The 12,688-nt window shown below is 48.4% G+C and overlaps 1 protein-coding gene and 1 long non-coding RNA gene across 12 annotated transcripts in view; both read left to right on the top strand.

The window, feature by feature from the left end:
• The window catches only part of RAP1GAP2 (RAP1 GTPase activating protein 2), a 225,711-nt gene that overhangs the window by 94,898 nt on the left and 118,125 nt on the right, over positions 1-12,688 (top strand). Inside the window, exon 1 of one of the 11 annotated variants that reach the window (XM_045487739.1) lies at positions 687-712. The exons of the other annotated variants lie outside the window; for them this stretch is intronic. Within the exon in view, the coding sequence (XP_045343695.1) occupies positions 687-712 (26 nt within the window). Of the gene's footprint in view, positions 1-686; positions 713-12,688 lie in introns of those variants that run through there. 11 annotated transcript variants of the gene reach the window in all.
• Positions 1,359-7,101, top strand: LOC123603186. Its single transcript, XR_006714772.1, has 2 exons — positions 1,359-1,694; positions 6,884-7,101. It is a non-coding gene; the product is annotated as an uncharacterized LOC123603186 (long non-coding RNA).

The following is a 12,688-nucleotide window of genomic DNA, read 5'->3' as shown; positions in this document are numbered from 1 at the left end:
CACAGCTAAACTGGCAGCAGCCTGCTCAGTATAGGGCTAGTCCCTTTCTGCTCACCTTTGTACCCATCCCTGGCCACACCTGTGCTACCTCCTCCACAGCTGAGGGATTGGATGTAGAGTGGGGGAGGCAGGAGGCTCAGGGGTGGGGGGCGGCTGGGGGCCACGTCCCAGCCCTGCATGCCCTTTGGGCTTCCTTTGGTTTTGGGCAGGTCCAGTGTGATTGGAAATGAGGGTCCCTGCAGGAGATGGGCTGCAGAAAGGCCACTGTTCATTGTCTTAAATGTTCCTCCCCACCTTTCCCTCCCTAATTACCCCCAAATAAAGTGACAGCAATTATGGGAGGCTATGTATTACAGTGTAAAAACTCAGGAATCCTAAGAGAAGGGACTGGACCGGGAGCTCATGTTGCCTCTGCTCTGGGCATGGCACTAGGCTGGCACTGTGGGCCCACTTGTCGCATTTCATTCTCTGCAACACCCTTACTATCATCATCTCCGTTTTTCATAGAGAAGAAAGCTGAGGTTCCAAAGGGGTGACGTTTCCAGTGTCACTCAGCTTGTACAGCAGAGCTGGGATTCCAGTCCAGAACTGCCTGATGCCAAATTCTATGCCTCTTTTCCTGTCACCAGTTTCATGGTGGCCGTGGCTGAGTTACTTGACCCCTTCTCCCTTGACTTTCGCGGTGTATGAAGTGGACGGTGATGCAGCTCAGGTACACGAAATGCATTCCAGGTGTATGAAAATGCTTCAAAACGTGAAGAACTGTAGCACCTTCACACATTCTCATTAGTTTTTAAGGAAGAGACTGGATTGGTCTCTTGGGCAGCTGGGTGCCTTTTGAATACTGGGCCTGAGCTGGGGCAAGGGAGGGGGCAGTGGAGCCCAGAAGGGGGGAACTGATTTAGCAGGCTTCACATAAGCTGAAAGGGCTCCTGGCTGCTGTCCCCACTGATTAGAACAGAGATTTCTGCTTCTCTATGAGAACGGGAAGGTCTGGGCTGGAGCCCGGGTTACCTGTTCCATCTGTATTTTAATAGAACATTTATTTTAATAGGATTTAATCTTGAGATGCAAAGATGGAAACAGAAACAGCGTGTAAATCAAGAGGTAACCAAAACAGGCTGTCTGAAAACTAGATCTTCAAAGGTGCCAGGAAGAGCTTTTGAGTGTGACATCAACAAAGGCCAGTTGCTGATAGCTGAGAAGGTCCCTCAAGGGCATGACCATGGAGAGGCAGGACACAGCCCGTGGTGCAAGTGATGGGAGCAGGGACACCTGGCTTCCACATTGCAGTTCCTCTGACCTTCCTTCCCCTTTTCTGGAAAGTGCCCCCACCTCCCTCCCCTCTGCAGCGTTCACCCTGTCTTTCTCCTCCATGAGTACACAAACACAGGCAGCAATCCTGATTATAAATGGATTGTGTTCCAAGCATTCATTTGTGCTGTTTCAAGTCACTTCCATCAATGTTTGTGGAAGGCCAGGTGTGTGCCAGGCATGGGACAACAGGATCCTGGAGGAGAATAAGATACTGTCCTTGCCTTAAGCTGCCTGTGCTCCAAGTAGAGACCAGACATGTAATGTGAACCCCATACAGAAGATGGTGGGTGCTGGAGGAGATGGTGGCCTCCATCCTGGAGGTCAAAAGAAGGAGGGACCACCCCAAGGAAGGCTTCATGGAGTTGGTGGCGTTTGAGGTGGGCCAGGGAGACTGGACAAAATTTCTGAAGGGAGAGATGGAGTAGGGAAGTACATTCTAGTTAAATGGGACAGGGTGCACAAAGGAATGGAGGTAAGGAGAGCGGTGGACACGTTCAGAACTCAGTTGGACTGTGGTGTGGATTTCACATTGGGCAGTAGTGGGGAATGAGGCTGTCAGGGTCACCTCAGGCCATTTTTGTTGGTGTTAAATGCCAAGGAGTGAAGGGCAGGTTAGGCTTCTCTGTTCCCTGCCTCCCCCAAACTCACATGGCAGTTTGGTGCCCTAGTTAGCTCAGAAACGTAATTAGTATTACAGTTGAAATGGAGCTTTGTAACCTTTGTTTTATTGTACTGCTATTTATTGGGGTTTGGGGCTAGAGGGTCTTCATATTGGAGGAGTGGTAGGTGGTACCTCCCAAATGACTCTTGATTGGCAGTTTAGCTAAGTGAGTCAGGAATCTTTTGGTTGCAGGTGACAGACCCCAATTCTAATGAACTTAAAGGGAAAGAGAAATGTATTGGTTTAGGTAATTGGAAAGTTCAAGGGGGACAGATTCAGGTATGGCCTGATCCAGGGCTAGAATAGTATTCTGGACACTGGGTCTCTCTCCCCGTGTCTAAGCTGTGCTTTCTTTTGGGTTGGCTGCATCCTCAGGTTGTCCACAAAGAAAGATGATGGCTATTCCAGGCTTACATTCTGCCAGTGTAGCAATACCAACCAAAAGGAAGAGCAAGTCTGTTTTCTGATAATTTTCGAGGGAGTCCCAGGGACCACTCATACTGGACACGGTGGGTCACGTGCCCACCTCTGAACTTTGGCCAGAGGGATGAGCTATGCTGATGATCCAAGTCCAGGTGCCCCCTCCTGGTTCTAGGGGTGGAGTCACCTGGACTGAGAAAATAGGAGGGTGGGTCACCTAAGGAAATTTGGTATGTTGCTGTCAGTAGACCAGGGAATGGAAGCTGGACAGGAGAAAACAGCAGCTGTCTGCTCTCCTGGCCCCGGTGGTTTAGTTGGTGTTGGTCTCTGTTCAATCTTGTCTACTTTGCTGGTGGCTGCAGAGGCTGGTACTCTCCCAGATGCAGGGATGCCCCTTCTGCCTCTGCTGGGTGAGGTGTTCTCTCTTCTTCCCTGATGCAGCATATTGGACCCCCCAGCCTTACTAAGCACGCTCCTTGGGCACCCCCTTCCCAGGGTCTATCCTGGACGTTGGGGCAGTCCAGTGCGTGACTGTGTCAGACCTTGCTTGGGGTCGGCCCTCAACTCTGGGGTTCAGTGATATTTCCCCATCCTCTTTTGCTGGTGCTCTGTGGGGCTTATTTGCCTCTCCACCCAGAAAGTCTGGATTCCTTTCATTTAGATTGCTCCTTCCTCTGACCATCTAGCCATGGATGCTCTTGGTCACAAGGTCCTGTCTGAGAGTGGGGCAGGCTCTGTATGATCCATCCCCCTGCTGGAAGCTCAGGCCCAGTGGAGATCTCAGGGGTATGAGAGGTGGGGACCCCTAGACAGCAAGGAAGTAACTGCAGCAGGGCAGAGGGGCAGCCTGAAGCCCCACAGAAAAACCCAGGGAAAGTAGCACCATGTGTGATCCTGAATGTACATGGTGTTCAAACAGTGGCCCTCAGTTTCCCTGTCTGTGAAGTGGGACTAGTTCTAATGAATGACTGATTTTCACTTGTTCTTTAACTGGAATTATTTGTGTAAGCAAAGCTCTTATTCAGCAATCCCACTTCTAGGTACATATGCCCAAAAGAACTGAAAGCAGGGACTCAAACGGATATCTGCACACCCATGTTCATAGCAACATTATTCAGAACAGCCAAAAGTGGAAGCAACTCAGGTGTCCTTCAGCAGGTGACTAGATAAACAAAATGTGGTATATCCATACAAGATATTATTCCGTCATAAAATGGAATGGAATTCCAATACAACGTGGATGAACCTGAACACATTGTGCTAAGTCACTAAGCCAGAAGGACAGAAATTTGCTTGATCTCACTTATGTGAGGTACTGAGAATAGGTAAAAGCAGAGAGCCAGAAAGTAGAATAGAGTTAACAGGGTTTGGGGTGGTGGTGGGGAAGAGTTATTGTTCAGTGGATCAGAATTTCTGTTTGGGATGATGGAAAAGATTCTGGAAATGGACAGCTGTGATGCTTGCATAATACTGAAAGCCTCTGGATTGCACACTTGAAAATGGCTAGAGGGGTAAGAGAACAAACATCTTATTCAGACCCTCATATGTAAAAAAAAGATAAAAGAGAGTGTTTCTCTGGTTGAAGATGGGGTGACCAGGTTGGGGGAGCTCTAGTCCTGTCTCCATGAGCACTGAAATACATTTGGGGCCAGAGTGCCTTGGGGAAGCCACAGCCCACCCTTCTCTACAGGTTCTGAAGTTGAGGGTCCCCAAGACCTCTCTCTTGTCCAAGCCCATCCCCCTCCTCCAATGGTCATGTGTTGATGGGAAGGTCAGCTCAGGGAGAGGGCTCTGGAGAGACTGGGCCACCTTGTGTGAGCTCTCTTTTTATCCCAGCATTTTCCTTTCCTGTAGCTGTGGGCTCCTGGACAGGCATTTGTCAGTGTCTTGTGGGGTTCTCCTTGGAGGCCAAGGGGACTGGTAGTGGGTGGGTGGGGACTTCCGGGGGCTCAGCATGGATTCCGGTAGGAGTGTGGAGAGAAGAGTCTTGACTCTGAGCTGACCTTTGGGCACAGATCAGAGCCTGTGGCCACACGACAGAAGGCTTGGGTTTGGTGCCCACAACATGGATGCCTTCGGTGACTGCCAGCCAGACGTGAGCTGAGCAGCAGCCATTCCAGGGGGTGCTGTCCATGGAGAGCAGGCTTCAGGGTGGACATCTCTGCTGTTCCTGACCATCACACAGGCTTAGAACCTTCTTCTGAGCGTTTTCTGGGCTGCTTCTTGCCAATCTGATTTTTTTAAAAGAAATGTTTATTATATTTTTAAAATCCATGTTCCTTGCAGAAAATTTGGAAAACACAGAAAAGTACAAAGACTAAAATAAAAATCATCTGCAATCCCAGATGGGGGATTGCAGAGATAACCACTATTAACATTTAATATATTTTTTTCTGGTCTTTTTTCCCTCTAAACACATACCCTCCCACACAGTGTATTTACATCTGCATCTACATCTGTTTCTATATATTATAACAAACTAGGGATTATACTTTAGATATAATGTATTAGGACTCTTGGGGGCAAATGTCAGAAGCCCAGGTTGAATTAAACAAACAAAGTAGGGGGATGTATTGGCTGTCATAACCCATTTGTAGAAAGGGCTGGGCCTCAGGGACAGCTGGATCCAGGACCTTGAGCAATCTCTCTTCCTCTCTGTCTCTTGTGTCTGTGTCTCTTTTTGTGTTGGCTTCATTCTCTTGGGCCATCTCTACCTCTGATGTTGAAACCATGGTTACAGACCACTGTGGGTTTAACATTTTAACGCTTTTTCCTCCAGAGAGGGGAAAAAAAATCTCCTTTCCACCAGCTCCATTTAGACAAACCCCAAGGAATTCCAATTGGTTTGGATCACACGCCCATCTGTGCATTAATCTCTACATGGGGGTTGGGTGGGGATTTATGCTTGGCCCAGCCTGAGTCAGGGCTCATCCCTGTGGCTGGTGTGGGTATTGTGAGCATAAGAGTCCTTTCCATTGGGAGAAGAGCAGATCCCTAAAGTAAAGGTGGGGAGTTTCATTATCAGATGAAGGGGTAAAAGTGACTTGGGCCAGGCAGAAACCATAGACAAAAGTTGCTTTGGCATTGGTTCCAGCCCTGGGCCGGGGGCGGGTAGCACAGTGTTTTGAGTGGGCACGTGGGCCCTCATTCACATACGCATTTAATGAAAGATCAATTGATAGCATCCCATGAGCAGTACAGTTTGGCCACACCTATCACCATTACGCATATGTATAGTCCCTTCGACCCAGGGAACCCCCTTTGAGAATTTATCCCGCATCTATATTTGCACATGCGTGGAACTACGATATAGTACAAGGTCATTCACTGCAATATTGTTTGAAACAGCAAAACGCTGGAAACAAGCAAATGCCTGTCAGTAGAGAACTGGGCACCTGGATTCGTGCCCTGGAATGCCATGTGACTTAAAAAGGAATAGGGAAGCTTTCTAGGGTCCAATGTAAAGTTCTCCCAAGATATTCTGAGTAAAGAAAAGCAAGGTGCAGGATGGAGTGTACAATATATGCTGTTTTTTTTTTTTTTTTTTTTTTGTATAAAAAAGGGTGAAAATAGGACTCCATCTTTGTGTTGGCTTATGTTTGCATAAAGAAACTGCAGAAGGATGTGTAGAAACCATTCCATGAGGTGGCTGGGGAGCTGCACGGGGACAAGGATAAGACAATGCCTTTCACCATATGTATATGTGTATATATATATATATGTGTGTGTGTGTGTGTGTGTGTGTATGTGTGTATGTATATATATATATATATATGTATATATAAACATTTTAACTGTTTATTTATTTTGAGAGAGAGAGATAGTGAGCAGGGGAAGGTCAGAGACACACACATACACACACGCACACACACACACACACACACAGAATCCCAAACAGGCTCCACACTGTCAGCGCGGAGCCTGACGGTGGGGCTTGAACTCACAAACTGTGAGATCATGGCCTGAGCTGAAATCAAGAATCTGATGCTTAACCAACCAAGCCACCCAGGCGCCCCTCACCATATACCTTCTAATACATTTGGCTTTTGAACTACATTAATGTATTATTAAAAAATCAACAGATCATTTCCTTTTGGAGTGATCAACAAGTTTGGGAGTCAGAAATCCTGTGTCAGTGTCTGTTGCACACAGTGCAAATGTACCTAAAGCTGCTGAATTGTAGTGTTTAAAAAAAAAATTTTTTTTTTTAGTGTTTATTTATTTCTTTGAGAGAGAGAGAGACAGAGAGAGAGAGTGCAAGTGGGGGAGGGGAAGAGAGAGAGGGAGACACAGAATCCAAAACAGGCTCCAGGCTCTGAGCTATCAGCACAGAACCTGATGTGGGGCTTGAACCTATGAACTGTGAGATCATGATCTGAGCCTAAGTCGGACGCTTAACCGACTGAGCTGCCCAGGCGCCCCTGAACTGTATTCTTTAAAATGGTCAAAATAGTAAATTTTGTGTATGTTTTACCACCATTTTAGGAGTGAAAAAAAGTCAGCAGACCGAAAAAAAAGTGGAAAAACCAGAAAAATAACCAACCAGAAAAACTCCATGGAATGTGAGCTCTGAAGTCAAGTGGCCTGGGTTCAAGTCCTGCCTTTGCGATTTTGTAGCCCTGGGACTGTGCATAAATTGTTTAATTTCTCAGAGATTCAGGATAGTCATTTGTGAAGTGTGGATAATAAAAGAATCTGTATTCTGAGGGTGAATGAGAGGTTGGGATGAAGTGTGGTGCCCAGGAAACATGGGCCTCCCTGTGAGTTTAGCTCTGCAGGAAAGGAGGATGGCCACAGGAGCCTTACCACCTCCCCTCTCGCTAGGTGGGACCTTTGCATTTTAATGAAGACTCTTGAAGACTGAAAACATCCTAGACTCAAAGGGAGGAATGGTCGGAATTTCAGAAAAATTTATAGCTCCTTTCTGGGGACAATGAGTTCTTATCATTTTCCAGGGAGAGTTTAACTTTCACCTTGGCCTCCCCCTTTGGCCCCCAGGTGGTTGAGCTGGAAGCTGGAGAACAAATGACCTGCACGTGGAAAGGGGGCGAGCCAGGAGTAGGGAGAAAGGACAGCCGAGGTTCAGACCTGAGATGGACGGAGCCTGAGCTAGCTGAGAGGTCCAAGCGGGAAGGTTTGAAGCTGGAGAAGATGAGGCAGTCATTGCAGACAAATGAGCCCCGACCTCCCTCAGCCCCTTATCTGCCTCTAGCTATTGCTCTTTCCGCTCTCCTTTACAGCAGAACTTCCAGAAGACCACCTCTGGCTTTGCTCCCCACGACGCCACATGGCTGCCTTTCTGCCCTCAGCTCAGAGTCATTTGACACAGCTCAGTGGTCCCTCCTTCTTAGAATGCTTTCTCCGTTTTGCTGGTGAAAGCTCCCCCTCCCGCTTCCCCTCTGTCTCCCGGCAAGTTCACCGCCTCCTCCTTCCCTGACTTCCAGTGCATTGTGGAATTCTCTGTCTCCCTCCTGGTGTTCACCTGGGTGTCTGAAAGTCATTCCAGATGTAGCAGGTCCACAGTGAAATTCCTGTGCTCTCTCTAGCCCCCTACTCATCCATTAGGTAGCCTTCACCATCTCACTTGTTTAGCCCAAATTCTTGGACTCACCCTTGACTTCTCTGTATTCTTATTGCTCACATTCAATCTCGCCCTGGGTTACTGAGGTGACTTTGTATTTTTTGATTTGTATTTATTTATTTTTAAAGTTTATTTACTTATTTTGAGAGAGAGCGAGAGTGAGAGCGAGAATGCAAGCAGGGGAGGGGGCAGAGAGAGAGAGAGAGAGAGAATCCCAGGCAGACTCCATGCTGCCAGCACAGAGCCCGATGTGGGGCCCAAACTCACGAACCGTGAGATCATGACCTGAGCCAAAATCAAGAGTCAGATGCTTAACTGACTGAGCCACCCAGATGCCTCAAGGTGACTTTTTCACTGGCCTCCCTGCTCCCTGCCACTCTTTGCCCCCTTACGGTTCTTCAACACTGCAGTCTGAATGATCCTTTGAATCTGTCAGATCACACCTGCTTACAAGTGTGCCTTCTATGGCTTCCTGTTTCCTCATAGTAGAAGCCAAAGTTCTTACCATGGCCACGGGCCCTACATGATCTGTTCCCTGTGATTTCTTTCTTCCTTCCGTTCCTTCCTTCTTCCTTCCTTCCTTCCTTCCTTCCTTCCTTCCTTCCTTCCTTCCTTACCTTTCCTTCCTTCTTCCTTCCTTCCTTCTTCCTTCCTTCCTTCCTTCCTTCCTTCCTTTCTTCTTCCTTCCTTCCTTCCTTTCCTTCCTTCCTTCCTTCCTTCCTTCCTTCCTTCCTTCCTTCCTTCCCTTTCCTTCCTTCCTTCTTCCTTCCTTCCTTCCTTCTTCCTTCCTTCTTTCTTTCTTTCTTTCTTTCTTTCTTTCTTTCTTTCTTTCTCTTTCTTTTCTCTTTCTTTCTTTCTTTTGTTCTTTCTTTCTTTCTTTCTCTTTCTTCTCCCCATGATTTCTCTGCCCTCAGCCCCTGTTTTTATTCTGGGCTCTGTCTGCACTGGCCACGCTGGCCTCTTTGCGACTTCTTGACTAATTAAGGTTTGCTTCTACTTAAGGACCGTTGCCCTTGCTGTTCTGTCTACATGGAATGCTTTTCCCCAGACACCCTCACCACTTGCTTCCTCACTCCCTTCAGGTCTTCTCTCAGATGTCATCTTCTCATCGAGGTCTTCTCTGATGACCCTGTTTACATTTGCAAATTGTTCTCTGCTTTATTTTTCTTCGTGGCATTTGCCATCACTTGATATACCTCATATTTAAACTTTTTATGTTATTAGGTATTGATTATCTCTTTCCTCCACTAGAATATGAGCTCCAAGAGGGCAGAGGTTTTTGTCTGTTTTGTTCACTGTTCTCTCTCTGTGGCCTGGAACGGTGCCTGGCACATAGAAGATGCTCAGCAGGAATGAACGAATCACATTTGGTTTTCATAGGGAGGGTAATAGGATGACATTTCAAGGCTTTATGTGGCTCATATGATCAGATTTACATTTTGAAGGGTCGCTGGAGCTCCTGGGGAGAAATTATTGGAGTGGGACAAGAGTGGGATTGTGGAGATTGGTTAGGAAGATATCAGTGGCTTCAGGATGCTGGTGGAGGGGGATGGAAGGACATCGATGGACCCGGGAAAAATGTAGCAGGTAGAGTGAAGGGATCATTGATTGTTGGAGCTGAGCTTCTCAAACTTTACTGTCTGTGCACGTCACCTGGGCATCTTGTCAAATTGCAGATTCCCATTGGCAGGTCTGGGGTAGGCCTGAGAAACTGCATTTAGACCAGCTTCCAGGGGACGTCCTGCTGCTGGTCCACGACACAGCTTGAGTAGTAGGGGTTGGATGTCAGGCATAAGGCAGGAGGAAGAGTCAGGGTGCTCAGTGCCTTTATTTGGGAGACAGAACTTGGGAGGAGGAACAGGTTGGGGGAAATGGGGTCACTTCTGGGCATGTTGATTTTGAGGTGCTGTGAGATCCCAAGTGTAGATGTTCAGTTGGCAGTGGGGTCTGTAGCTGACAGGAGAGGCCCGAGCAGGAGACAGACAATTGGGGGTCCTCATAGGGACAGCAAACGCAGCCCCAGTGTGGGTGAGACTGAGTAGGGAGAGGGTGCATTGAAGGTGGTCAGGGCTGTGGGGACCCCTACTCTCTGGAAGTTGTATTATTGCCATGAAAGATGGATTGCCAAGGCAAGGGCATTGGGTTAAGATACCTGATTGGATGTGGGGCAGATGTTTTTCTTCACTAGGCTCATTCAATACTGTCCTGACCTTGGGGGTTTAATAGCCTCACAAAGAAAAGGTGCAGGAGCCTTTTTCCTGAAGGCAGTGGCCAGTCCAGGGCACATGGAGGAAGCCAGACAGCTCTGGTTCTCAAGAAGGCAGGACATCCTCCAGTTTTGGTGCAGCTGTCCTGATGGGCCTGTCCTGGAACATTTGGGGGTTCTACTGCCTTGGACCCCCAGCGTGGACTTCGGCGAACCTAGTCTCAGATCCCACTTAGCCAGGCGAACTGGAGCAAGGCACTGCACCTCTCTGGACCTGCATGACGGGGTAATAATAGCCGTGGTTGTGAGGGTCAGTGAGATGTTGTGTATAACATGCCGAACCCAGAGGCTATAGAGTTGTAATAGTTCTCTCCAGAGGGTGTGCACAGTCAGGATGGGCACTGGACTTGCCCACTCCCTCCCTCCCCGCTCCCCTGCACGCGCCTGGCTTGGCCCCACTTCCAAACACTTCTCACGTTCATGGTCCTGCTTCCTCCTCCAGCCCTCTCCTTGGCTTGAGCCTTCTCCTGCCATTTAGATCAGTCCCCATGATCTCTCTTGCTCTGAATCACACCCCCACTGGTGCCCATACGTTCAAACCGGTCTCTCATCCATTCACTTTTCCATTCTGAGCCTGGCTGTAAACCCCCTGAGGGTGTTGTCCATCTGTTCATCCATGTCCCCCGTTGCACTTTGGTCCTTGAGGCTGGGTAGGTGCTGAGGACCCAGTGGGGATGAGGCAGGCCTGATCCCTCCCCTTACGGAGTGCTCAGTCGGGTGGGGAAGACAGGGATCCAGCGGGTGGTTGTGGTGGAGGGGCTGGGTGCTGTGACATGGGAGGCTGTGCTGTGGCAGCAGACAGCACAGGGGGCCTGACCCAGGGTGGGCATGCCATCTCCAGGAAGGGACATTCTGGCAAGTCTGGAGAGGGGGTGTGGGCAAGGAGAAAGGTCTGGACGGAGGGCTGTGGTGGGAGTGACAGGTGGCTCAGTAGAGGAACGGACAGGTTTTGTGGGCTGGGGGGCAGGTGAGGAGGGGACGTGAGAGGGATGAGATGAGGTTGGGTGGGTCCAAGACAAAGGGCTCTTGAGGGCATGTTAAAGAGTTGGGTTTGGTCCTAATGGTGGAGGGGAGCCATTGAAAGGAGGGTGCCGCCATTTACTTTGCACTAATTTTCCACTTTCATTTCTGTTCATTGTGGTGGAGACACATAAAACTTACATTTTAGCCATTTTGATGTGTACAGTTCGGTGGCATTATTATTATTTTTTTTTTTTTAATTTTTTTTTTTCAATGTTTATTCATTTTTGGGACAGAGAGAGACAGAGCATGAACGGGGGAGGGGCAGAGAGAGAGGGAGACACAGAATCGGAAACAGGCTCCAGGCTGTGAGCCATCAGCCCAGAGCCCGACGCGGGGCTCGAACTCACGGACCGCGAGATCGTGACCTGGGTGAAGTTGGACGCTTAACCGACTGCGCCACCCAGGCGCCCCAGGTGGCATTATTTTTTATCACCAAACAGAAAGTCTGTCCCCAGTAGCAGTCTCTCCCTTTCCCCTCTACACCCCTAACCACCCACCAATCTGCCCTCTGTCTCCAGATTTGCTTATTCTGGACATTTCACTTAGATGGAATCCTATAATATGTGGTCTTCTGTGATGGGCTTCTCTCACCTGGCATCGTGTTTTCTGTCTTTTAGCCCATGTTAGTACATCGTTCCTTTAAAAACATTTTTTTTAAGTTTATTCATTTTGAGAGAGAGAGAGTGTGCATGTGAGCGGGGGAGAGGCAGAGAGAGAGGGAGAGAAAGAATCCCAAGCAGGCCGTGTACTGTCAGTGCAGACCCCAAAGCGGGGCTCGATCTCACGACCACGAGATCATGACCTGAGCTGACATCAAGAATCGGAAGCTTAACCAACTGAGGCGCCCAGGCGCCCCAGTACATCATTCCTTTTAAAGGCTTATTATACTAATGTCCTTTTAAAGGACATAGCGTATTTTATTTATCCATTCATCTGTGCTTGGTCGTTTGGGTCATTTGCACATTTTGGCTATTGTGAGTAGTGTTACTGGGAGCATTTGTGCACAAGTTTTTGTTTGAACCTGTGTTTTCACTTCTTTGGGGTATGTTCCTAGGAGTGGAATTGCTGGCTCGTGTGCTGACTCCGTGTTTAACTCTCGGAGGATACGCTCCCCGTTGTTTCCCAAAGAGGCTGCGCGGTTACACATTCCCACCGGCATTGTATAGGGTTCCAGTTTTTTCACGTCCTTGCCAACACTTGTTATTTATTATTATTTTTTAAAATTATGGTTATCCTGGTGGGTGTGATCAGCTTTTCACTTTAGAAAGATCCTTGTGTCTGGAGCATAGACTGAGGGGTGTGGTGGACGGAGATGGGTTAGGATGGGGTGGCCGTTGTCCAGGTGAGAGATTGATAGGTGACCAGGTGACAGTGGGGTGGAGAGAAGAGACCAATTTGGGAGGCGGTGAGGACTTAGTGA

This window comes from Leopardus geoffroyi, chromosome E1, assembly GCF_018350155.1.
Source record: "Leopardus geoffroyi isolate Oge1 chromosome E1, O.geoffroyi_Oge1_pat1.0, whole genome shotgun sequence".
In the NCBI taxonomy this organism is placed as follows: Eukaryota; Metazoa; Chordata; class Mammalia; order Carnivora; family Felidae; genus Leopardus; species Leopardus geoffroyi.
The sequence above is the reverse complement of the archived record's forward strand: the minus strand, read 5'-3'. Positions and strand labels throughout refer to the sequence as shown.